The sequence below is a fragment of the Emys orbicularis genome, chromosome 2, assembly GCF_028017835.1.
Source record: "Emys orbicularis isolate rEmyOrb1 chromosome 2, rEmyOrb1.hap1, whole genome shotgun sequence".
Lineage (NCBI taxonomy): Eukaryota > Metazoa > Chordata > Testudines > Emydidae > Emys > Emys orbicularis.
The window spans coordinates 252,159,344-252,186,810 of record NC_088684.1 but is presented as its reverse complement, the minus strand read 5'-3'; the positions used below and the strand labels follow the sequence as shown (position 1 = coordinate 252,186,810).

Sequence of the window (27,467 nt, the reverse complement as noted above, 5' to 3'; positions counted from 1 at the left end):
TGTTCAGTGTGGGAAGAATGGAATACTGAGGACATGATTTATGTGTTTTTGTTCTTGTGATAAACATAGGCCATGCTTATTATAAACAGTTTCATTAACCTTAATTGTGGTATTAATTATTCTGGAAACTTCAGATTAGTTTGTAGAATTAGTGTTTTTCATATTAATATCATTTATCCTTGGTGTCTATGCAAACCAAAGTTTACAGTCACTTATGCAGAGATTTTATTTTCTTTCCTTTGCAAAAAGATCTTTGGTAGTGGCTTCCTATATTTGTACCCAACACAGAACACTGTTACACTTTCATAGAATGTACTGCTTATTCCATACAGCACTGAAATTTAGCACCTAGGAAATTAGATAGCTGATTGCTTCTGTGTTAAAAGGAAATGCTGTGAAACTAAGGAACTGTGCTGAACAAGTAGATCAATATGTTCAGTTACTCTGTGTATTACACCTATCTATCTGTCTAGGCACTTACATGGCTCTTATCACTGTAGTATCTAATATGGCCTGGTCTACACTGGGGGGGGGGATTGACCTAAGATACGCAACTTTAGCTACAAGAATAGCGTAGCTGAAGTCAACGTATTTTAGTTCGACTTACCTTGTGTCCTCACGGCGTGGGGTCGATTGCCGCGGTCCCCCCGTTGACTTTGCTTCCGCCTCTTGCCGAGCTGGAGTTCAGCAGTCAACGGGAGAGCGATCGGAGATCAATTTATCGCGTCTACACTACACGCGATAAATCGATCCCCGATAGATCGATTGCTACCCGCCGATCTGGCAGGTAGTGTAAACATACCCTAAGTGCCTCATAATTGTTAATGGAGTTTATCTTTGAAACACCCCTGTGAGGTAGGGAAGTCCTATCCCCATTTTTTTACAGATGGGAACCTGGGGCACAGGGTAGATCAAGTGACTTGCCCAGAGTAACATAGGAAATTTCTAACAAAGTTAGAAATTGAACCCAGCTTCTTCAAGTGATTGCATGTGTCCATTCCACTGCAGGTGTGTGTGCACTCAGTCTCCCGAGTTGGAGATTTTTCCCTTAGCGATATCCATCGGTGTGGTGTGTGTGCCCTCAGCCACCTTGTGCTTCTAAATGATAGTATAAAGGGTGGAGCTGCCTCCCCCCACTTTCTTCTTACCACCCATAATCGGTAGTCAAGTGCATTGGCTTTCTACTGCAAGTAACTTCCCTGCAAAGGGAGAAATCTTCCTTTCTATAAATAATTAAATTAGTGGTATTTGTTAGTGGTGTTAGATTATTATAGTGTTGTCGTTTCTTGCAGAGTTGGTTCCCTCTTATTCACAGGGTGCTGACACCCAGTACCAGGGTATGCCTTGGTCTCTGAGTTTTGAGTCTTGTTCTGGCTGCAAGAAATTTGTGCTGGTAAGTGACTGTCTTGTTGGGAATAGAATACCAGTTTGTGATGTAACATTTCTCTCTGCCCTATTGTTTCCCAACATGTTATCCCATTTCCTGTGTGCTTGATCCCATATTACTACAGCTCAATGGGTCCTAAGTACTGAGGACAAGTAGTTTATTTGAACCCTGCAGTTTATTTCCTCCACTCTCTGACCCTCCAATTCCCTTCCCTGTCCTTCCTCAGGACCCATTCTCACAAGAATTCCCATCTCACAAGGATTCCCATCTCCAAGAATTGCAGTCTCTTCACGATTTGGGAGCTATAGAAGAGGTTCCCCCTCTCCATTGAGGGAAGGGTTTCTATTCATGATACTTCCTGATTCTAAAGGTGAAAGGATGTCTCAGAACCATCCTAGACCTGTGAAATTTAAATAAATATATAAAGACTGTATCATTCCCTTCCCGGGAGACTGGTACACTGCCCTCATCTTGAAAGATGCATATTTCCATATGGCTATCCATCAAAGCTGCAGGAGATTCCTAAGATTTCTGGTCAACAACACCCATTATAAGTTTAGGCCTTTGTCTTGTCTGCTGTCCCGTGAGTATTTACAAAACGCATGGTTGGTGGTAGCTGTATTTTTAAAGAAAGCAAGGGTGCAAGTGTGCCCTAACTTAGACGACTGGCTGGTACAAGGTCGATCCAAACCCTAAGTAGAAGTCAGTCTATCCAGGATCCAATCCCTCTTCAGTATTCTGGGTCTCTTGACCAACGAGGACAAATCAATCTTCTCTGCTGATCAGAGAATTTAATGTCTAGGGCCAATTCTGGGTTCTTCAGTAGCCAGGGCATTCCTACATCAAGCCAAATTCCAGACAATGTTACATTTACATAGACTTCAAAACCACTTAGAATGGTAAGAAGCTGCCTCAGACTACTAGGGCACATGGCCTCTTTGTTGTATGTGGTTTGGCATGCCAGGCTTTGTCTCCGAGAGTTGCAAAGCTGGGTAAAGTCAGTGGATTCCCCGTGGATTCCAGTGGATTGTCACCCATTGGACATGCTGATTTGAATGCCTGCAGGAGTACTAGCCTCTCTGGTCTGGTGGATGGATCCAGCCAATGTGTTTGGGAGTTCCCTTCACACTTTCCTTGTGCACACTGACTCTTAGTTATGGACTTTTTTTTTTAAAATTGGGGAGCTCGCCTAGGAAACCTACAAACTGAAGGTCTGTGTTTTCACCAAGATTTGGCTCTCCACATAAACGTGTGGGAATTGTTGGCTATTCATCTGGTCTGTTGAGCTTTTCTCCCTCATATCAAGGGCAACACTCTACAAGTCGCCACAGACTGTGGCGATCTACATGAACAGAGAGTGATGGGCCAAATCAGTCTTTGTCAAGAGGCGATACAAAACTCCCAAAGATGTATCACCAATCTCATAGTCTCTTTCCTTACTGGTGTTCCGAAGTTGGATCATGAGAACATGATCCTTACAGCTCTGGCTTTGTCTTGCTAGCATTGGTTTGACAGTCTACTGAGCTTCTCTACCAGGACTTCTTTGATCTCCCAGGACCTCAACCATATGCTATGTCCTGACCCAGCCATTCTCCATTTTACAGCCTGGATAGTCGATGGTTAACACCTCAAGAGGTGTTTGGGGAATGTGCAAAACACTCCACCTGTTGAAGTGGAAGTGATTCTCCTTGTGGTCAAAACAGAGAGAAGTGTTTTGCCAATCCTGATTTCTATTCAACATGTTGTGGACTCTCTCTGTTCCACCTGAAACAACAAGCCCTATAGATTGGTTCCATCAGAGTTCTCATGGTAGCTATCACTGCTTTCCACCCAGAAATTGCTGGCCACTCAGTATTTTCTGATCTTATGTCAGTTAGATTCTTAAAGGGTCTGGGCAGGTTATAGCTCTGTGTCATGGATCCCATTCCTTCCTGGGACTTAAATCTGGTGCTAACAATGTTCATTGCTCCACCCTTTGAACCAATGGTTACTTCTCTTTACTGCATCTATTTTTGGTAACTATTACCTCTGCGAGAAGAGTGACAGAGTTACGAACATTGGCAGCTGACCCTTCTTTCTCCTTTTTTTTTTTTTATAAGGAGAAGGTATTATGTCCACTTACGAAATTCCTGACTAAATTAGTATCAGAATTCCACTTCAATCAAGCCATATACTTACTTTCTTTCTTAAGCCCCATTCTCATAAGGATGAGAAGAGGCTCCATGCTTAGGATGTTAGAAGGGTGTTGGATTTTTTAATTGGACAGGACTAGTGATTTAGATTGTCTGTCTGTCTGTCTTCCTAGCTGCTTGTCAGTTGTCGACAGGATGAAAGGCCTTCCAGTCGTCTTGCAGAGGATTTCATCCTGGTTTTTGTCCTGCACACATCTCTGCTATGACATTGCCAGTGTACTCACGCTACAGGATCTCAAACAGTTTCTGCAGCTCTTTTGGCTTAAAGTAACTATAGCAGACATTTGTAGAGCTGTAGCTTGGTCATCGGTACAGTCCTTTACTACTCATTATACTGTATCTTAGCATTCCAGAAATGATGCCAAGTTTGGACAAGTACTTTTTCAGTTTTTCAGGTAGACTCTGAAACCCACTTCTGGACTGACCTGTTTGAGAGTCAGCTGGAGTGGAATGGACCTGTGCATTCACTTGAAGGAGGAAAAAAGGGTTACTAACCTGTTTTGTATCTGTTCTTCTTGGAGTGCTAGCTCATGTTGATTCCATTCTAGGTGTGTGCACGGCAGTGTGCGCGGCCATCAGAGATTTTTGCCTTAACTGTACCTCTAGGGCCAGCTGTAGTGCCCTCTAGAATGACACACTCATGCCGTGGTATATCAGGCACTGCCAGCCCACGCCCTCTGTTCCTTCTTCCCGCCTGTGGTGGTCAGTCGGAGCGCCTCCCTTGCTTGTCAAGAGCTAGCGGTCTCTTCCATTGGACTTCGGGCCTTTATTCAATTCTAGTTAGTGTTAAGTAGTTAAGTGCATAGTTAGCTGATAGTTTAGGTCCCAGTGGGGACTTCACACCGAGCTCTTAGCCATCTTAAAGGTCCATCGCTGACTCTGGTGAGTGGTATGGGACCCACCACCCTGCCTGCACTGTCATCATCCCAAGCCCAGGCGCACAGAGAGCACAGGTCTGCACCTGCTCCTATGACGTCTCCGGTGCCGCAGGACCAGGCTAAGGCTCCCTGAGAGGACAAGCCAGCCGTTAAGACCCCTCCAGGGTTGGGGGAGTACCATCGGTTGCCGGACAAGCAATCCGTGGCAGGTTGCAACCGCACCACCGGTCGCCCAAACTCTTCTCCTGCATGCCAAGACGTTATTCCCCAGTGCGGGGTCAACACTCCCCATATTATGACCGATGCTGTTTGCCCTCTCACCAATCCGCATCTAGACATTGGTCTCGGTCGCTGGCACCGTGGCACTGCTCCCCCTCATGTTACTGCTCTCTGTAGCACCGATCTCCCTGGCACTGGGACCGTTCTCCCCAGTATAGCCACCGGTTGCTTATGCCTGGTCAGTGCTCACCAGTAGCCACGACCAGCCAGCAGACCCAGGCATCGACGGCTCCTCCCTGTTCGCCAGAGAGTGGTTCCTCTGGCACGGAGGCCCAGTTCAGCCCATCGTCCTGGTTTCCGCGACAGGATTGGGTACCGGAAACTGCTCTGCTGTCCATGGCACTGCAGTGGCAGCAAGGCCAGTGGCCAACACAGTGGCCATATTGATGAGCATGGGGCGTTCCGGTGATGATGATGCCCCCTTTGCAGCGTGTTTCTGTGGACGCGTCAGAGCGAAGATTGACAGCCCCACCGGCACCAGGCCTGGTACCGGAGGCTCGCTCCGAGGTCGGGGTGGAGGATCCAGTGCCCACTCCCAAACCTCCATCTCCAGTGTCTGCTGAGCCTTCAGTGCCTCCACTGGTGGCCAGGGCGTCCACCTCTTCCCCAGATGAGGCGGTTGTGGGACCTTCCAGGGCCAGCCTCCCGGATGACTTTAAAGAACACCAAGCCCTTCTCAGGTGGGTGGCCGAGAACTTGGGGCTGAAAGTGCAGGAGATGGTGGAGCAGGAGGGGGACACCCTTTTCAATGTCCCGTTGGCCTCCATGCCTGCCTGGATCACCCTACTGATACATGGGATCCTCAAGATTGCTAAGGCTCTGTGGCAGACCCCATCCTCTATCCCACCCACCTCAAAACAGGCCGAGGAAAAAGTACTTTGTGCCAGCCATAGATTTCGAGTACTTGTATACCCACCCTCCCCCGGGCTCGCTAGTGGTGTCGGCGGCCAACGAGAAGGACAAGCAAACGGCAAATGGTCCGCCTCTACCCCCAAGAACAAAGAAGCCAAAAAACTTGATTTATTTGCCAGAAAAATTTATTCAACAGCTAGTTTACAATTCCGGGTGGCAAACCATCAGGCCCTGCTGGGCTGATACAATTTTAACCTCTGGGACAGTCTCCAGAAGTTCCAGGACTCCCTTCCTTGGGGTCAGGCTCAGGAGTTTGGTACCCTGGTAGAGGAAGGGACCGCGGCAGCCAGATGCTCCCTGCAAATGGCATGGGACACAGCGGACTCGGCAGCGAGGGTGGTCGCATCGGTGTGGTTATGCGATGCAGCTCCTGGCTCCAAACGGCGGTCTTTCCCAGGAGATGCAGGCCTCAATTCAGGACCTCCCCTTTGACAGAGTTGGGCTCTTCTCTGATCAAATGGATGGCAGGCTACACGGGTAGAAGGACACTAAGGCTACCCTTCGCTCATTGGGCATGTATACGCAGCAGTCTGCTAGAAAGCCATTCCGGCCTCCACCACTGTCGAGGCCTTGGTGAGCCTGGCAGGGATCTGCAAAGAGAAGGGACACCGGGTTTAGCCATCGCCGCGCTTCCTCCTCTCACTCACCAGCCCATCCCGGACCCGCTAAGTACCCAGGGGCCCAAAAGCGATTGTTTTGATGGTGCGCTCCAGACCGATGTCGCAGTCAGCTGGCCAGATCCTGCCCGTCATTTCCTCAACCGTCTTTCTCCCTACAGCTCTGCTTGGTCAGGGGTTCTCGGACTACCGGGTCCTGGACATAGTAGCTCGGGGCTATACCCTGCAGTTTGTGGATACCCCTTCTTCCCCTCTGCTTGCCTGTCCCTCTTCAGGGACCCTTCTCACAAGTAACTCCTGGTTCAGGAGGTTGACAAGCTCCTGCAGTTGGAGGCTGTGGAGGCAGTTCCTCGGGACATGGAAGGAAAAGGATTCTACTTCCGATACTTCCTAATCCTGAAGGCCAAAGTGGGGCCTCAGACCCATCCTGGACCTGCACAGCCTCAACAAGTCTCTCAAGAAGTTGAAGTTCCACAGGGTCTCCATTATCCCCTCCCTGGATCCGGGGGACTGGTAAGCCGCTCTCGACTTAAAGGATGCTTACTTCCATGTTTCCATATTCCTAGGAACCGTCTGTGTCCTGGGTTTCATAGTGGCAGAGTGCCATTTCCAGTTCATGGCGCTACCCTTTGGCCTGTTTTCAGCCCCCAGGGTGTTCATGAAATGCGTGGCGCCAGTAGCAGCTTACCTCAGACATCGTGGGCTCCAGATCTTTCCATACCTCGACGACTGGCTCATCAAGGGCAGGACTCTGGGATAGGTGCAGAGAAACCTCGATCTGGTACGCTCCGCCTTCAACCAATTGAGCCTGTTAATAAACACAGAAAAGTCCATGCTAATGCCAGCCCAGTGCATAGAGTTTATCTGAGCGGTTCTCGATTCCACACGAGCCAGGGACTTCCTTCCGGAAGCACGCTTTCAGGCCTTGGCGGATCTCAGTGCCCATGTGAGGAGACATTTGATCACTACGGCCCGCACTTGCCTGCAGCTGATGGGTCACATGGCAGTATGCACATACGTGGTCAGGCACTCCCGGCTTCATCTGTGATCCCTGCAAATGGGGCTAGCAACAGTCTACGTTCCCAGCAGGCACCCCCTAGACCGAGCAGTCCCAGTGCCGGACTGCATCCGCTCGTCCTTGAACTAGTGGCTAGACCCCAAGTCAGTGCTGCAGGGAGTTCCCTTTGTGTCCCCATCACCATCACTTACTCTGCTCTCGGACACATCAGAGCTGGGCTGAGGAGCCAGCCTGGGTGAGCTCAGCACCCAAGATTGCTGGATGCAGCACGTCTTAGCTCTTTATATCAACGTCAGGGAGCTCAAGGCGGTGCACCTGGCCTGTCAGGCATTTTTGCCACACCTGAAAGGCAAGGTGGTGCAGGTCCTCACGGACAACACAGCCGCGATGTATTACAGAGTGGCGCCAGGTCCTCGACCCTGTTTCAAGTGGCGCTCAGCCTCTGGGAACTTTGTGAGCACAATGCCATCCATCTGCTGGCCGCTCACTTACCTGGAACCAGGGATGTCCTGGCAGATCGCCTCAGCAGGACCTTCTCCTCTCACCACAAGTGGTCCCTGCATCTGGAGGTGGTCAACCTGATCTTCCGACGGTGCAGGAATCCCCAGGTGGACCCGTTTGCGTCCAGGCAGAACAGGAAGTGCCACGTGTTCTGCTCCCTATATGGCGGGGACAAGGGTTCCCTGTCGTACGCCTTCCAAGCGCTGATGTACGCCTTTCCGCCAATGCCGCTTATCCACAGAGTCCTGCTAAAAGTGAAGCAAAACAGAGCATGGGTCATTCTCATTGCCCTGGCATGGCCTTGCCAGCACTAGTTTGGCATGCTGCTGAGTCTTTCGGTAGCCGACCCGCTGCAGTTACCTCTCTGTCTGGATCTGCTATCCCAGAACCACAGCAATCTGCTGCACCTGACGGCATGGCTTCTCTGTGGCTAAGCACAGACAAGTGGGAGTGCTCTGCGGTGGCCCAACAGGTCCTGCTGGGCAGCAGGAAACCTTCCACCAGGGCTACCTATGTAGTCAAGTGGAAGCGCTTCGCATGTTGGACCTTGGACAAGCGCATTCATCCTGAGGAGGCCTCAAGGTTGTTTCCCAGTTCCACACACAGCAGGACATTTACTTACTGGTCCTCTGTCTGAAGCCTCACACATCAGATGAGGAGCGCAGGTTGCATACGCTAAACGTCAGATGGGCGCTGGTCTTCTACATCGATAGAATGCGGCCGTTCCGCAAGTCAACGCAGTTGTTTGTTGCTGTCGCGGCCAGGATGACGGGCTACCTGGTGTCAGCCCAGAGAATTTTGTGTTGGATCACTGCGTGCATCTGCCACTGCTACAAGCTGGCAAAAATGCCCTTGCCAGCGATTGTGACAGCTCATTCCACTAGAGCGCAGGCATCTTCTGCGGCCTTCCTGGCGCAGATGCCGATCCAAGAGATCTGTCGGGCTGCCACCTGGTCGTCCGTCCATACATTCACGTCGCACTGCGCACTGACTCAGCAGGCGCGAGACGACGCTGACTTTGGCAGAGCTGTACTACAAGCTACACGACAGTGAACTCCGAGCCCACCTCCATTGATACTGCTTGCGAGTCACCTAGAATGGAATCGACATGAGCAAGCACTCTAAGAACAACAGTTATGAAAGGTAGGTAACTGTTTTTTCTTCAAGATGTGTTGCACATGTCCATTCCATGACCTGCCCTCTTTCTGTTTTATATCAGTGTGTGTCTGGTAAGAAAGAACTGAGAGGGGGCTGAGGAGGCTCTTCAGGAGGCAGAGTAGGTCCTGTGCTGCTGCATACACCGCCGGCAGTGTTGGTACGAAGAGATTTTCATGGTGCTGCTGCTGTTGCACCAAAGGAATCAGCATAGCAGTGAGAGTTGGTCTCAATGGCCCAGGCACCATTGCTGGAGTGGATGACCTTTGGTCATCTTCCCAGATGACGCTCTACCGTGTCCTAATTGTTTACCGGTGGCTGACTCCAGGGACATCAATCTTTGGTGAATGGAGGTCTGATCTTCTGTGCTGCTTTCTCAGTACCGGAGGAGGGGATTCGTGTTGACTTCCAGAAGCAATGTCCGGAGGGATGCTCCTCACCCATGCCTAAGTACTCAGTGCCTGCCGGGAATGGGAGGGTTCAGAAGGTGGATATGCAGGGGGGCCTCCATGAGAATTTGCTGCAGTCTCATTCTGTCCTTTTTGGGTCAGGGTTTGAAGTCCCTGCAAATCTGGCAGTGGTCTTGAATGTGACCCTCACTTAGGCACTTCAAGCAGGTGGAATGAGGGTCACTCATGGGCACAGATTTCTTGCAGCTGGCACAAGGCTTAAAACCCAGACACTAAGAGATACCTCCATACTGGGTGGAGTACCCTGTGACTAAGAGGGAACGAACTCTGCAGGAAAAATAACAAAAAATACGTATGCTAATCTAACACTAACAAATACCACTAAATGAACTATTCACAGAGAGGAAGATAATTGCGAGGGAGGGGGGTCTGGGGAGGCTCTGCCCTTTATACTATTGTGCAGCAGTAGGAGGTGACTGAGGGTGCACACGCTACCCCGATGGGTACCGCCAAAGGAAAAATCTCCAACTCTGGAGCACTGGCTATGCACTCCTTGAAGTGGAATGGACATGTGCAATCACTTAAAGAACAACAGGAACTGAACAGATTAGTAAAAGGTTTTTTTTGTTTCCCCCCCCCCCCCCCCCAAGGCCCAGTCCAGTACCATATCCACTTGACTAGTCTTCCTGCATTCCCCACAAAGTACTCCAAAGAGCTGACATAGCTGATATTTTAAAAAGATCAGGATTTATATTGTATAATACAGCTCTAAAGAAAAAAACATTGGTTCAGGCAAAAGGGGAAATATCTCTCTGTGGGGGACGGAGATCCATTCAGTCTTGTTATGTTGCAATTTCTGCACCTGTCTTTTTTTAAGGCACACTTTTTAGCACTTAAGTTTGTAATTATTTCGGGCAGTTTTTGCACTTTCATTTCACAAATTTGTTTGCTGTTTTCTAAAATGTAAAAGCAGTCTGTGGGGAGTATAACAAGTCTAAAGATTTATGTTAAATGATCTGTAGTGCGGTAACAGTTTGCTGAATTTTTTAATAAGATTTCTGTTTAACTACACAGTAGTCAGTGTGGCCAACATTTTCAAACTTGGGTACCTGAAATTAGGCATCTACATCCATAGTTATCACCTTAATATGTGTCATCCATAGCTTCCTTTGAAATCAGTATGTCCTGTGAGTGCTCTGAACCTTTCTAAAAAGCAAGCCATTTGTTATAGGTGCCTAGGTGTGGATTTTAGGTTACTAACAACCACCCAAGTTTAAAAAAAAAAAAAAAAAAAAAAAAGTAAGAAATTGCAAATTAATATTTGGCAATGACAAAAGTGAGAAGGAACCCCACAACCTCTAACAAAGTTCATTTTAATACAATGGAGGAGATATCTTTTTGTGTACTTAGGTTAGGCAGGATTGTGTATGAGGGGGTACGCAGAGTTCCGCGGGCTGCTTGCCGCTCCTCCAGGTACCTCCCCCGAAGCTCCCGTTGGCCGCGGTTCCCCGTTCCCGGCCAATGGGAGCTGCGGGGGAGCAGTGCCTGGAAGCCAGGGCAACACACGGAGCCCTCTGCTCCCCCCCAGCCGCAAGGACGTGATGCCAGCCGCTTCAGGGAGCGGCACGGGGCTCGAGGGGGGCAATCCTGCGTGCCGTAGTTTGCTCACCCCTGGCCTGGAGGCGCGGGCAGCTTGTCGGGCTGCAGGAAATAGCCCTGTGGGCCACATGCAGCCCGCAGGCCGTGTGTTTGTGACCCCTGGTCTAGACCATCCCTGATAGACATTTATCTAACCTACTCTTAAATATCTCCAGAGATGGAGATTCCACAACCTCCCTAGGCAGGTTTGAGAACACAATATCTGGGGCTATCTAAGGTGTATCTGTTAAAATAAGTTATAGGATCACTGTCCTTGTATACTGTGTGTCATGTATGTTAATTACTTTCATGGATTTGATGTACACAGATTTGAAGAATCTGCTTCACATGCATTTAAAGTTTTAGAAGAAAAAAATGCATGATACTGTATTGTAATCCTGAGCAATATTCAGATAAATGTCAGTGGTTCTGCAAGAATCAAGTTTTTGTAACAATTGTGCAAAGTCAAAGTGGCTCTGTGTAGCATCACTACGTACCAGTCCAACCAACTGAAAAATACTCCAGTGGAAGTGTCCTGTTGAATGTACTAGAACTGATTTTAAAAACGCTTAAATATTTTGTTAATATTTTCAAAATGTCTATAAAACATATGCACATCATGGAAAAGATTACTTTTTAAAAGGGGATACACAAAATAACCAAAAGTTTTCATAATCACCTACTGTTTTGGTACTTTCTTACTCAGTCTAGTGGTTTTACACCGCCTTTTCTATTGCCAATATGTTGACCAATTTAGATTTTCTATAAACTATGCAGCATATTATTGACTAAAAAAGCAATAATAAATGATGTCAAATATCTGAATAACATAGGTAATATTGAGGCAAGGAGGAAAAAGGACATCTGGAATAGAAGCACGTTTTAAAATCTAGTTAAAGATTTTGTGTTTTTGTCCATTGTCAAAGTTCTCCTGTATTATTAATGAGCTGGGTAGACAATTTTTAATCATACACCGGCTACAGAAAACTCAGTCAAGGTACAAATAACACTGTTGCATTGTGGAAGAACTAAAAGCAAAGAAATCACAAAGCACTGCTCATTTTTTTAAAATGGATGTTCAGGGATATTCTTTTTTTTTTTTTTTTTTTAAAGTGAAAGCTGTTATTTTGTTTCTTTAATAGTATGAATCTGATGAACAGGAGAAGAGTGCCTATCAAGAGTATGACAGTGACAGTGATGTTCCTGAGGAGCTGAAAAGAGATTATGTGGATGAGCAGACAGGAGATGCCCCTGTAAAAAGGTAAACATACAATTATTTGCCCTTTTGTATCTCTTGCTCTATGCTTTTTAAACTTTCCTTTCTATTAAGATTTTCATAGAACCAAATACTTAGCTGTCAAATAATCTCTAATACTGCAGGCACAATTCGAACGGTATGGAACATAGCTCTCCAAAATAAAGAGAAGCCGTAAGCTGTGCAGCATTATCTGACATACGTAGTATTGTTGTAGCTGTGTTGGACCCAGGATAGTAGAGAGACAAGGTGGGTGAGGTAATATCTTTTATTGGATCAACTTCTGTTGGTGAGAGACACAAGATTTTGAGCTACACAGAGCTCTTCCTCAGGTCTGGGAAAGGTACTCAGTGTCACAGCTAAATATTAGGTTGAACAGATAGTTTAGCATAAGTAGTTAGCACATATTAAGGGACCATTCAAGGTAAAGTGGCCTGTTATAACCCTATAGTCATAGGATAAAAAGGGGGAATTAGTGGGTTACAGATTGTTGTAATAAGCCATAAATCCAGTGTCTTTATTAAGATCGAGTTTTAGTGTCTAGAAAAGTTATGAATTTAAGTTTAAGGCTTGTCTTTTGAAAGTGTTGTGCAGGGTTCCTTTGAGGATGAGTGTTAGATATAGAGTGATCGCTTTGTGAAGTGTTCACCCATAGGTGATACAGTGTTTTTGTCTTTTATCACTTTCCTGTGTGTTCATTTGAGAGCATAGTGATTGTCTGGTTTCACCCACATTGGGCATGTACTGCATTGGATGAGGTAGACCATATGTTATGACAGGCATGTGTAGGACTCAGGGATCTTGAAAGGTGTATTGTGGAGGGTTTTGATCATTGTAGCAATGGAGATATGTCTGCAGGTTTTGTATCTGTTCTGGCAAGGTCTGGTGCCTCTCTGAGTTGGTGTGTCTCAGTCTGTGGGGAGCTTGCTTCTGATGATGACATCGGAGAGGATGAAAGGTTGTTTGAAGGCCAGAAGAAGGGAATCCGGAAATATTTCTTTTGGGATGGGGTCACTAATAAGTATGGGTTGTAATTGTTTGATGATACCCCTTATGGGTTCCATTGTGGGATGGTAGGTGACAACTAGGGTTGTGCAGTCAAAGGGGTTTTTATTTAATAGAGTCCCAGCACAACTGCAACAGCCACCACCACCTATCCATTAAACTCTCTCTGGAACACTCCCACACCAGCATCAACTTCCTGGACACCACAATCAGCTTCAGCATTGGAACCCTACAGACAACCATATACAAGAAACCCACGGATCACCACACCTACCTTCATATATGCACTAACCACCCAAAACATATAAAGAAATCTGTTATTTACTGTTAGGGGGCTTATTTCTTAACCCTTTCACTTCCCTGGTCCTTTTTGCATGAACAGAGAACAACAATACCCGAAGTTCAAAGGCGCAAACAATTCGATGTTTATTGGGGTGAACTTTTAGCAAGCATGATTCCAGTTTCCTTTCTCAGTGTCCCCCTTCCCAGTTCTGACACCATAGAGCCATTCCTGTTCCCATTCCCTGTTCTCATTCCCCCTTAGCAAAACATGATTCCAATTTCACCACCCCCATTCCCTGTTCCCCCTTACTTCCTGATTGACTACAGACTATATAGTAAAACCTGAGTTCTGCTTAGCTATACCTTAACCAATTATTTTACTGAAATTTAACTAACCAATCCTAACATACTGTAACATGATTATTTAACCAATTATATTCCACCACTTTAATTGGTTTACACCAAGCAAAATTAATTATACAGCAGACAGAAACAATTACAGAACCAGACAGAGACCATGCAAATAAACATACAAAACAATACAGAAGTGAGGATTTTACAACTACATCTATACAGACATAAGGGTTTTTCAGCTGTGTCTATTGATAAGTGAGTTCTTACCAGACAGAAAACTATCACACTAAATTTCCTTTTACATGAGAGATCGGATCACCTTCCTAACAGCCCCAGATTGCCTTATTTTAATTTGACTAAACAGGGCCTCAGACTGTCACAGTGAGAGACACAGATAGACAATGATTTTGATTCTTTTATACCTCTATAACTAGTTAAGTGATAAGAATACACCTAAATTCTTAAAGTATAGGCCAGACAGGCTTGAATATCTATATCCTAACACTCCACCCCTTTTTTTTTCTTTTTTTCTTTTGGGATCCTCCTGCCCAGGTATCCCTGGAAAAGCATAGGACATATGGCGACACATTTCCTGATAGGGCCAGGCATCAAGGTGGAAGGTGTCAATATTTCATTTGTCCCACTACCCCTTGTGTAGTATAGTGCCCTGCACCTTCTCTTGTACGGGCATACCACACCTATTTTAATTAGTGTTCCAGACTTTCCATTATAGTGGGCCCGAGAAGGTTGGGTCCGGGTTGTTTAGTACACTGCAATGTGGGGAGGGCTTACTACATTACTTATAGGTTATTTTCATATGCAACATAACACAGGTACAGTTAACAATACACAATTCACAGCAACACCGAGTCCTGACCACTGCAGTATGGTTCAACATTTGAGCCACCACCAAAACACTGCCTTTCCTCCTTTGACAGAGTTAAGATTTTAATGTGTTCATTTGCTGGCAGTTGCAACAAGCTGCCCCTGCAGGTTTTGCATGCTTTTGTTCACATCATAAGTCCATTGAATGTCCACAGAGAAATGGGTTATTGTTTAAACCAACTTAACCACTTGGTATGGAATCAGGCAGTATGCCCCGGTTTGATTATTTACAGCAATAAGATTTACAGATTCATTTGTGCACCAAAGTTCAGATAGCAGCGTGTAGATGTATGTAGTTTGGTTAAAAGCATCAGAGGGTCCTGTGGCACCTTTAAGACTAACAGAAGTATTGGGAGCATAAGCTTTCGTGGGTAAGAACCTCACTTCTTCAGATGCAAGTAGTTTGGTTAGGGGCTGGTGTAATTGTGCCCCCAGTAATATGTACATTTTTAGCAAAACACCTTATACACAGTACACCCAATTGTCCACCCCTTGCCATAGGCCATTGATCCTGCTCCTCCATAGTCATAGGAGACGGGCACATTTAAACATTTTTTCTGGATTTACACCATTTTACACACCCCTTTATTGATTCTCAGGGAGTTCCTCCCCTTCTCATTATTCCCATAGGGCTTGTGGGGCCCACCTTAGTTGCCGTTCTGTTTCCAGGCACCATGGTTAGCTATTACACAGGTGATGGCCTCCTAGTTGAGCATTTTGCATTCCCGTACACATCCCCTCTCCCCCCCCCCCAGGTCAGCCTTTTGAAGCCATCCCCCACCTACGTTATTCTAGCAACAATACAAACACCACAGACAAACAACACAAAACATAGATTCATGGTATTCTGGGTTATTCTTTCGCTGGCGCCAGCATGCTTGTAGAGTGTCTGAAAAACAAAACAAAAAACAATTTTCACCCCCCTGGTGGGGACAGATTATTGCTTAATAATAATACCAATTCCTTTTACAAATTTCCTTGCTAATTGCAGGAAAAACAGAAGAATTACCTCCAGGCTCTCCTTATTTTGTTCTATAGTCAGGCTAGTGAACTACCCCACTCACTGGTCATTTATGAAATTTATGAGGTGGTGTGCCTCAGTTTCCCCTCTTGTACAACAGACTAGGTTTGCAGTAGTTTTTTTGCTGTACCAAGCTTTAAGTTTATTCTCAGGTAATAGCTGAGAGACAGCTTTAGATTTCAGCTTTGTGTGTACACACCCCCCCCCCCCTTATTTTCAGGCTTGACTTGTTTTTTTCACCTCCCTTTCCTGGAGGGCCATAATCTGAGTCTTCTAATAGCTTGTTTGCTGACCAGATGTATTTATTATTTACGGGTTCTTTGTGCTGCTACTTATGGGTAGTTTCCTCCTTCCCCCATCAGCTAGGTAATTTGCATTCACACAGAGGCTTTCTTGGCTTGCCTTTGGATCCAAAGCTATCAGCAGCTTAGAGATTGTCTTAAAAAGGACACATTCCACTTCCACCAGAGTTCTGATTACTTTTCACTTTCATCTCCTGCTCCAGAACACACAGAGATCTGAAAAAGAGAGCACAATTTATTGTGGCTCCTTTTGGAGCCCTAATAGGATTTTAATTAAGCCTGTCAAGTCAGTTTAAAGTACAGGCTACCAGCGGCAAATTAAGTCCAAGTCCCAGCTCCTGTCTCTAAAGGTGGTCTGTTAACTCTGCTTCTGACTCTAAACCCTGTTGTGCCAAATCATCTTTAACCACCCCTAACTAATTTACAACCCTTCAGCAGCCCTTGCTGAAACAGCACCAAACTTGAAAGATTACTGGCAGCTTCCCATAATGCTGCCCTTATTTCAAACCTCTCACAAGTGGACTGCAGTGCCTCCTTTCCCTGGAAGGCATTCAGTCCTAATGGGCAGGGACCTTCTTACACTATCCATATACCAAAGGAGGGTGGGCTTCTCAGCCACCCCCCATCCCTCTGGGTTCCCTAACACTTCCTCCATTTCCTTTTTAATCTCAGCCCAGGCTGACCCCTGCACCTGGTATGGGCCCTGGTTCTTCCTTATCCATTTATCCTAAAAATCCTTTACCCTGGCTTGCCAGAACCCGCAACTACCATCACGAGAGTTCGCTATACCCCCTCCAAGCAGCTGCGTGGACTGTTGGGGAGGGGCACTTACAGGCTGCCACTCACCTATCCGATGCGATGCATCCGAGTCAACGGCACCAAGATGTTAGGGGGCTTATTCCTTCACCCTCTCACTTCCCTGGTTCTTTTCGCGTGAACAGAGAGCAACAATACCCGAAGTCCAAAGGCGCAAACAATTTGATGTTTATTGGGGTGAACTTCCAGCAAGCATGATTCCAGTTTCCTTCCTCAGTGTCCCCCTTCCCAGTTCTGACACCACAGAGCCATTCCTGTTATTCCCTGTTCCCATTTCCCCCCTTAGCAAAACATGATTCCAATTTCACCACCCCCATTCCCTGTTCCCATTCCCCCCTTACTTCCTGATTGACTGCAGACTATATAGTAAAACTTGAGTTCTGCTTAGCTATACCGTAACCAATTATTTTACTGAAATTTAACTAACCAATCCTAACATACTGTAACATGATTATTTAATCAATTATATTCCACCACCTTAATTGGTTTACACCAAGCAAAATTAATTATACAGCACAGCAGACAGAAACAATTACAGAACCAGACAGAGACCATGCAAATAAACATACAAAACAATACAGAAGTGAGGATTTTACAACTACATCTATACAGACATATGGCACTCGGATACCACAGAATATGCTCCGAGGAGAAAGTCCAGGATATACACCTTAGCACACTCAAAACCGCCTTCACCAAACAAGGACACTTCACCAAAGAAGTAGATTGCATTGGGCAATGGGCCACCCAATATCCCAAGAGAACCTACTTCAATACAGAAATAAAGTGCAGCGATCTATAACCCACTAATTCTCCTTTTTGTCCTACAACTGCAGGGGTGTTAATGGGCCACTTCAACTTGAATGGTCCCTTATAATATGTGTTAATTACTTATGCTAACATATCTGTTCAACTATGTATTTAGCTGTGACACTCTGAGTACATTTTCCCAGACCTGAAGAAGAGTCCTGTGTAGTGCGAAAGCTTGTCTCTCTCACCAGTGGAAATTGGTCCAGTAAAACATATTGCCTCTCTCACCTTGTCTCTCAGTATTATCTGAGAAAGAAACAGTGAATGGATAGGTTTCAGAGTAGCAGCCGTGTTAGAAGATAAAGATTCTCATAAAGAGAAGAGAAATGTTGATTAATAGAGCATTCTACATTAACTGAGGGCTTGATCCTACAGTTTTCCATGGAGGTAACTCCTGTTCAAGTCAATGGTAATTGTGCAAAGACAGATGGCTGCAACGTTGGATGCTCTGTTCCAATTTTGGACCAAACCAGTCAACTTTTAAGTGCTGTAGAATTCCTATGTATGTATTCAGTGAAATGCTTCCATAGATCAAATGTATCCATTTATAATTTCAAACACTTTAGTATCGCTTACTGTTTTTATTGTGCCAACTCTGTATCATCTAAAAGAAAACAGATTACTAATTTGTCCCTTCCCCTGGCACTGTACCAAGATAGAAATTAATTCAGACTCACTAAAACAAAAAGGTATTATTTTTCAGTAGGCTTGTAGGGAAAGTAGAATACTGTCATTCAGGTAAAATTAAAATATTCTTAGTGCAGTTCTACAAAAAAGATATATTCCTATATAATCCTTGAAATTAAGCACATGTACAAAACAAAGGCAACAGGTTACTTAAGGGGAATCAAACTAAGTAGCTGCATATACATCTAAATGCATATTGGTTGTGAAATTCTTAACGCATTTTCCAGGAGTGACATATATAATTTTGAGGCATAGCAGATGCGGGGCTGTTTGAATTTGAGTGCTTTCATCATCTTCACTTGATTCTTCCCACTTACTTATAGTGCTTTACATCTTGAACTATTTAATTCTCATCTTCTCCATTTTACAAGTGATGCGAGAATCAGATTTCCTGTCTCTAGTCCTGTGTTCAGAAAACTAGACTAAGTCTCTTTCTAAACATGTCTACGTGCCCTAATCCAGTTATATATTGGCATAAATAAAGCACATGGCTAGACCTGAAATGCATGTTGTACAAGGTCATACTTTTTTTACAGTTACATTTGTACACTGTTAGACATACATGGGTAATTGACTTTTTTTTAATTAAGTGTTTCTCGAGAAACCCTGAGGAGCAGGAAGCGATCAGATTATAATCTCAACAAGGTGAATGCACCCATCCTAACAAACACTACACTGAATGTAATAAGACTCGTTGGTAAGTAGAATGGTTTCATGGTTGTTCTGTATATACCTGAATATCATTGAAAATACGTTGGTTGGATTTCAAAACATTTTAAAAATCCTTATAGTAGAAACCCTTACTCATTTTACCTTCCTTAATTATTCTGAAAATGTTAATTCGTAAACTGACTTTTGGTTATAAAACAAATAATATGAATCTTGTGGGATAGTATATTAATTTTGAATAAGATTAATCACACTCCTTTGCATATGTTTGTATTGCCTATGTAATGGATTAATTATACAAAGTGTTGAGTGCATAAGGTCAATAAATATAAAAAGGGCACAGTAGAAATCTTTGTTTGTTACAGAGGTATTCTGTTGGATTAATTTTTTTATTTAAAAGCAACCTGGTTGCAAAAGTAGAGCTTGATTCATTTTTTTTCTCTCTCTAATGCACACACATGATCTATATTTACCTCATGATCTACCACTAAGAGTGATGTGAACTGTTGCTTGAAAGGCTAATTCTGACCATATAGGATCATAGAAAGTAGGGCTGGAGGAGATCTTGAAGTCAAGTCCAGCCCCCTGCACTGTGGCAGGACCAGGTAAACCTAGACCACCCATGACAGGTGTTTGTCCAACCTGTTTTTAAAACTTCTAGTGATAGAGATCCCACAACTTCCATTGGAAGCGTATTCTAGAGTTTAACTACCAGATTAGAAAGTTTTTCCTAATATGTAATTTAAATCACCTTACTGCAGATTAAGCCCATTACTACTTGTCCTAACTTCTGTGGACATGGAGAACAATTGATCAATCTTCTCTTTATAACAGCCCTTAGCATATTTTGAAGACTGTTACCAGGTCTCCCTTCAGTCTTCTTTTCTCAAGACTAAATATGCCCAGTTTTTTAACCTTTCTTCATAGGTCAGATTTTCTAAACCCTTTATCATTTTTGTTGGTCTCCTCTGGACACTCTCCAATTTGTCCATGTCTTTCTTAAAGTGTGTCACCCAGAACTGGACACAGTTCCCCACCTGAGGCCTCACCAGTGCCAGGTAGAGTGGGACAATTACATATGACCCTCCTGTTAATACACCCCACTATTTTAGTCTTTCTTGCAACTGATCTCATTGTTGATCCATGTTCAATTTGTGATCTACTATAACCCCCAGATCCTCTTCAGCGGTACTATCACTTAGCCAGTTTTTCCCCATTTTGTAGCTGTGCATTTGATTTTTTTTCTTAAGTGTAGGATGCTGCACTTGTCTTTATTTTATTTCATCTTGTTGAATTCAGACCAATTCTCCAATTTGTCAAGGTCATTTTGAATTCTAATCCTGTCTTCAAAAGTAGGGCCATCCTTACCCATACGCAAAGTACGCAGCTGCGTAGGGCACCAGGAAATTTCCTGGTGCCCTGCGCAGCTGCGTGCTGCTCCAGCCCGTGCTCTACCTCTTTCCCATGGCCCCCGCCCCCACTCCTCTGAGGAATGCAGCAGGGCTGGGCCTGCATTTACTGGCGGCGGGAAGTGCAGCGCCCCGGCCCCAGCCGCGCCGCCAGTAAGTGCTGGTGGGTGGTTCCCCCCCGTCCCCCAAGCCAGCCCCACCCCACGGAGGCCTGGAGCCAGCCCTGCCCCCTCCCCCCGTGGAGGCCTTCCTCCTCCCCCACCCTGCGGGGGGGGGAGCGCTGCATAGGGCCCCAGAATAGCTAGGGACAGCCCTGCTCAAAAGTGTCAGCAACCCTCCCAGCTTGGTGTCATCTGCAAATTTTATAAGCATACTCTCCACTCCATTATGTAAGTCATTAATGTAAATATTGTGTAGTACTGGACTGAGGACAAATCTGTGGGACCCTGCTTGATAAATCTCCCCAGTTTAAAAGGGAATCCTTGATAACTACTTTTTGAGCAAGGTCTTTCAACCATCTGTGCACTTACCTTTGTAGTAATTCCATCTAGAGCACATTTCCTGAGTTTGCTTTTGAGAATGGCATGTGGGACTTCATCAAAAGCCTTTACTAAAATCAAGATATATCGCATCTACTGCTTCCCCACCATCTACTAGGCCAGTAACCATGCTGGTTTATGACCTATTATCCTCTAGGTGCTTACAAATTGATTGTTTAATAATTTGTTCCTGTATCTTTTTAGATATTGATGTTAGGGCTGACTGGCCTCTGATTCTTTGGGTCCTCTTTGTTCACCTTTTTAAAGATAGGTACTATGTTTGCCCTTCTCCTTTGTACTGAGATCTCACCCATACTCCAGGAGTTTGCAAAGAAAATTGCTAATGGTTCTGAGACTGCTTCAGCTAGTTCCTTAAGTACTCTAGGATGAATGTCATTAAACCCTGCTGACCTGATTACATCTAACTTAGAAAAGGTACAAGAATATTTTCATTTCTCTATTTTGGCTTGCATTCCTTCCCCCTTGTTGTTAATTTTAATTGGGGTGAGTATCTGGTCACCATTAACCTTGTTAGTGAAGACTGAAGCAAAATAGGCATTAAACACCTCAGCTTCCTTGATGTCATCATTTATTAGCTCATCTTTCCCGATAAGCAGAGGTCCTATGCTTTCCTTTGTCTTTCTCTTGCTCCTAATCTATTTAAAAACCCTCCTTTTTATTGCCTTTAATGTTCCTTGCTAGGTTTAGCCTTTCTGATTTTGTTCCTACATGCTTATGTTGTTCTTTTGTACTGCTTAGCAATTTGTCCATGTTTCTGTTTTATAGGATTCCTTTTTGATTTTCGGGTCATTAAAGAGCGCCTGATGGAACCATGTTGGTTGAGCCCTACCAAATTCACAGTCCATTTTGACCAATTTCATGGCCAGAGGGTTTTTAAATTGGTCAATTTCATGTTTTTAGATGTTTACTTGTGAAATTTCACAGTGTTGGATGTTGTAACCTGTGGGGGTCCCAACCCAAAAGGTACCTGCAGGCGGGTCTGATCTCCTTCTCCCCCCAAGCTGCCCTGCAAGGGAAGGATGGGATGAGTCCTGTCCCTCCCCAGCCCTGCAGGGACTCACAGCTAGGAGCCCCCCAAGTTGGGGCACTCCCAGCAGCAGAGGGAGAGCAGACCCTCCTCCACAAGCCTCCTCCAGCTGCAAGAACTTCCAGGGCTGCTGCCCAGCCCCAGAGCTTCCTGCTGCAGGGGGAGGCACTCTGAGGTGGGTCTGATCTCCCTCCCCAGCCCAGCATGTACTCGCAGCTACGAGCACTCCCTCCCTCCCCCCCCCCCCCGCCCTAGCTGGGGCACTCCCAGCAGCAGGGGGAGATCAGATTTCATGGGGAAGGGCTAATTTCATGGTCCGTGACACGTTTTTGCCAGACGTAAAATTGATAGGGCCCTACATATTGGCCTCACTATTCTTCCTGTCTTTCCTTTGTATTAAGATAGTTTGCAGTTGTGCCTTTAATATTGTCTCCTTGAGAAACTGCCTGCTGTCCTGAACTCCTTTTTCCTTTAGATTTTTCTTCCCATGGGTCCTTACTTATCAGTTCTCTGTATTTGTTAGTCTGCGCCGTTGTCCTTATTTTGCTGCTCTCACTCCTTCATTCGAATCATGAAATCTCTCATTTCATGATCTTTCACCCAAATTGCCTTCCACCTTCAAAGTCACTACCAATTCCTCCTGGTTTGTTACAATCAAGTCTAAAATGGCTGTCCCTGTGGTTACTTCCTTCCCTTTCTGGAACAAAAACTTTGTCCCCAGTACATTCCATGAACTTATTGAAAATTTTGTGTTTTGCCATATTACTTTTCCAACATATGTCTGGGTTGAAGTCCCCCATACTCCCAGGTCTTCTGTTCTGGATATTTTTGTTGTTTGTTCTAGAAATGCCTCATCCACCTCCTTTTCCGGATTTGGTGCTCTGTATTAGACCCCTACCAAGATGTCAGCCCTGGTTTTTTTACCCCTTTTATCTTTATGCAGAGAAACTCAGCTGGTCTGCCTCCTACCTCCTTCTGGACCTCCGAACAAGTGTTTATATTCTTGATGTATAATGCAACACCTCCTCCCTTTTTACTCTGCCTGTCCTTCCTGAACAAACTGTACCCCGCTCTACTAGTATTCCAGTCATGAGACTTATCCCACCAAGGTCATATAACTTTTATTAATAGAAAAGTGTATTATTTTTTCTCTGTGCATACACAAAACCAGCCAATTAATTATTATTCAAACTATTTCATCTTGGGCAAATCCTAGAAAATCTTAGCCTTGAAGGTGTAAGAAGAACAGCTGAAAATATAGATATAAATTGAAATATGTATTCAGCCTTAATTTTACGGTATTATTTCCCCCATAACAATAGTAAATGTACCATAGTATTCCTTTTAAAAGTAATGAAGTATTAATATAATGATAATACTAAAGTGATTTGCTACCTAACCTTAACTGTGAAGTATGGGGAAATTTGGGTGTATGTGCATATTATGTGGAATAGCAAAATGTGTACTACTGATGTATTACTGTAAGACTGTTTTATGAAGATGTTTTTGGTACTTTGTTACAAATATTTTTTTTTTTTTTTGAGGGAAAGCTTTCCATAATATGGAAAATTGCTTTTGCTATGGTAGAGGAATGCAGTTGAATTATTTTGTGTAGAAATTCATTTTTAACATGAATGCTTGCCAGTTTTCTCTCTCAGGATTTTTACCATATAGACTTGGAAAATATGCTTGACAGTTTGATTTATGTTATGGATTGTTATGACTCATCTTCTAGGGAACTGATGTACAAACTAAGCACCTGTGAGTACGTATTGATCCAGTGGATGGGCCTTTGGACAATTAACATTATCTGTGAACAAATTGCTAGTCACTTCAGGTGTCTGTTTTACTTTAAGAAAATTCAGAGATAGGCCAACAAATCTGGCCTTAATTTACTGCACTTTAAGCCCCTCTCTCTTTTTTTCTTGTGCCAAGTGTGAGTGTTTGGAGGTGTTGTCTGGATTTGTTCTTGTGGATTCCAGCCAAAGTCTTAAAGTTACATCAACTTTATTTTCATTGTTCTTTGTTTTTTCCCCTTCTGGAATTATATTTAATTTGAATGGTTAAAACCATTAAGCAATGTTTTATACAAGTTCTGTAGCAGCTACTAATGGCTGAACCTATTTGACTGTATTAGTTGTTCCTTATATTTGTGACTATTTACTAAGATAAGAGAAGATCACTTGGCCAACAGCCTTGACCCTTAATTTTTCTTCACTTTTTTGTTTTCTGGAACCATCTCTCCAAAGATAAGGTGACCAGATGTCCCGTTTTTAAAGGGACAGTCCCATATTTAAGTCCTCCTGTAGGTATCCTGACTTTTTCTTAAAAACGGGCAAATTGTCCCATATTTGTCTCTCTCTCTCTCTCTCTCTCTCTCTCTCTCTCTCTCTTCCCCCCGCCCCCCCCGACCACACATCAGTACTGGCGGATCTTGGTGCTGGCCAGATCCCTGCTTGCCAGCCGCCCGTCCACCAGCAGTGAGTGGGAGGCGTCCAGTGGCCGGCAATGGAGGCTGGTGTGCAAGGCTGGTGGCGGGGCGAAGATGCAGTATGCGGGGCCGGCTGCTCCCCCTGCTGGTCTGTCAGCACAGCCCCCGCTGCGTGCCAGCTCTCAGCCAACAGGGCCCTGCCCCCCCCATCCTGTTTCCAGCTGGCACTGGCTGTGAGCTGCAGTGGTTGGTGAGTGCGGGTAGGCGCCAGGCAGCAGCCGATTACGTGTCGCCTCTGCTGCACACCCATCGGCCCTTTGCGTGCTTCCCCTCTCGCTGTCCTCTCCCTGCTTTGCCCCTTTGCCTCTCCTCCAGCCCCACTGCTCCTCCATATCCCTCCCGGTGGGGCGTGTCCCGCTCCCAGTGCTGTGTGGAGAACCAGCCCCTGGTCAGAGCGCTCAGCTCACCAACAGCCTGGCATGCAGGCTCCTTCCTTCCCACACTGCCTCTGGCTGGGCCGGCGCCCTGGGAAAACCCAAGACCCTCTGGCCCAGGTTGCTGGCCAGAAGGAGCCGAGCCCTGCATGTGCCAAAACCCCGCACAGCACTGGCATGGGGAAGCCTCTCTGCCGCTCAGCTAAGCTCCTAAGTGGTGGGGGAGAAAACTTTCCAGCCTGTTCACGCCCAGTAGTGTAGCTAGCGGGGTGCAAGGGAAGCAGCCGCTTCCCCCGCCTTTCCAAAAGTGGCCGGAGGAGCGACGGGGGTGCAGGCTGGCGGCCCGCAGCGCGGCTGGCAGCCATGGGGGGGTGGCGGGCGCGGCCGGAGGAGCGGGGGGGGCGCGGCATGCTGCCCGCAGCACAGCCAGAGGAGCGAGGGGGGGCGCAGGCTGGCGGCCCACAGCACGGCCGAAGGAGCGAGGGGGGGGGGGGTGGCGGGCATGGCTGGAGGAGCGGGGGGGGCGCGGCATGCGGCATGCGGCCCGCAGCGTGGTCGGCAGCCGTGGCCGGAGGAGCAAGGGGGGGGCACAGGCTGGCGGCTGGCAGCTGCGACCGGAGGAGCGAAGGGGGGCGCAGGCTGGCAGCCATGGGGGGGCAGCAGGCGCGGCCGGAGGGGCGCAGCATGGTGGCCGGCAGCCACGGCCGGAGGAGCGAGGGGGGGAGCATGGGGGTGGCACGGCAGGGCCGGAGGAGCCATGGGGGGGGGGGGGCGGTGCAGCCGGAGGAGGAGCCAAGGGGGTGTGGCCAGAGGAGGTGCCAAGGGGGGGCGCCTTTTTTATGTTTGCTCCCCCTCCTCTTATAAGCTGGCTACGCCACTGTTCACGCCCCAAACCTGCAGGCTCCACTGCAGCCCCCAGGGCAGGGGCTTAGCACCCTCTTCACCTGCCCTCTCCACCCTCCCCCAGCCCTGGGTCCTGCCCCCAGGGAGCATGGGGCTGCTCCGTCCCCTAGGCACCCTCCTCTGCTGAGCCACCTCTCTGGCTGGGTTGGCTGAAGCCCCAGCAGTCAGGTTCCCTGAGCCCTGGTGCACAATGCATCCTTAGGGCTTAACCCCTTCCTGCCTGTGCTGTAGCCAGGGGACAGGAGGTGGTTGGGTTATGTCGGTGGCCAGCAGTAGCCTGGAGGTGTTAGCTGCCTTTTGACACTGAGCGGGCAGGAAGGGACAAGCTGCTTCCAGCCCGGGGGCGGGCTGGGAGGAGGAAGGAAGAGATGAGCTCTGCAAAGACATAGACCAGGTCATCCCTTCCCTCCCTCCTCCTCCCCTGCAGCTGGAAGCAGCTCCCATCCCTTCTCTCCTGCACAATGCCAAAAGGCTGCTGCTGGCCACATTCTGGTGTGAACGCTGGCAGAAATCAGGGGTGGTGGTGGTGACCCTGTATTCCCTCCCCCCCCCCCCCCCCCGGCCCATGTGTTGCCTCAGGAAGACACAGTGCCAGGTACCAAGAGAGGTGGGTCCGTCCCCGGGGACCCAGCCAGGCATGGAGGGTGGAGAGAGCCGGGGAGGGTGAGTCGATCACCCCCTCCTGTGTGAGAGGTGTACGGTAGTGTGTGTATGTATGTGTGTGTGTGCGCGCGCACCACCTCTCCCCATATGTGTGTGTGTGGGGTAGGGGTGTGTGTGTGTAACCCCTCCCAGTGTGAACTCTAGAGCCTTACAGATAAGAAGGTAAATAAAAAGAATCCAACTACGCAGCATTTCTTTTTAACAGGGGCTCAGTCAACTTGATGTTAATGTGAACGTTTGTACATTTGATTGCCGTTGAACTCACTTGAATAAGAGTAATTTTACCAGGTGTCCCGTATTCAGCATAGGGAAATATGGTCACCTTATCCAAAGATGTAAAAATAAAGAGTATTGCCAGTTTGGCAGTTCTGTGGCAGTGTACAGCACTATTGTGCAAGAGATCCAGATTTAATTCCAGAGAACTGAACTCTTGATTCCTAGCCAAGAATCTGGGGAAGAAAATGGTCTCCTCTTTTAACAGCAGCCTCTCCAGGTAATTAGGGATTGTGGTTTTGTTTTGTTCCAAAGGGAGGCTTAATCAGAATATGGTTGGAAGGACAGTGGCCACAATGTGAAGCCTGAAAAAGTGAAGGTAGATGTAACAAAGCAATGTTTTGGTGACATCCTATGGGCTCTGGATGCATGGGACCAGCATTTGGTTTAATGAGGAGTTTTGCAGAATTCACAAACCTAAATGGTTCATATTAATAAGGATTTCATAAACCAGGTGATTTCATTTAACTAGGCTATGAAGAGAATCAAATTCATGCAGAACTTTTCTTCCAAAAGAATAGCAAATATATGCCCATTTAAAACCACTGAAACAGTGTCTTTTCTAGCAAACACCAGAGGTAAGAGGAATCCAGGGATAAACATGAGCTAGGAATCAGGAGGTGAATTTCCCAAATGGACTGAGACAGTTGGGCAGCCAACTTTTTGGGGGAGCCTTACAGAGCTAGAAATACTT

The 27,467-nt window shown here is 46.3% G+C and overlaps 1 protein-coding gene across 3 annotated transcripts in view; it reads left to right on the top strand.

The window, feature by feature from the left end:
* Positions 1-27,467, top strand: part of VPS50 (VPS50 subunit of EARP/GARPII complex) — a 178,557-nt gene that overhangs the window by 100,126 nt on the left and 50,964 nt on the right. For all 3 annotated transcript variants that reach the window (XM_065398182.1, XM_065398181.1, XM_065398180.1), the window contains exons 19-20: positions 12,130-12,248; positions 18,995-19,101. In XM_065398182.1, coding sequence (XP_065254254.1) covers positions 12,130-12,248; positions 18,995-19,101 — 226 coding nt within the window. The remainder of the gene's footprint in view (positions 1-12,129; positions 12,249-18,994; positions 19,102-27,467) is intronic.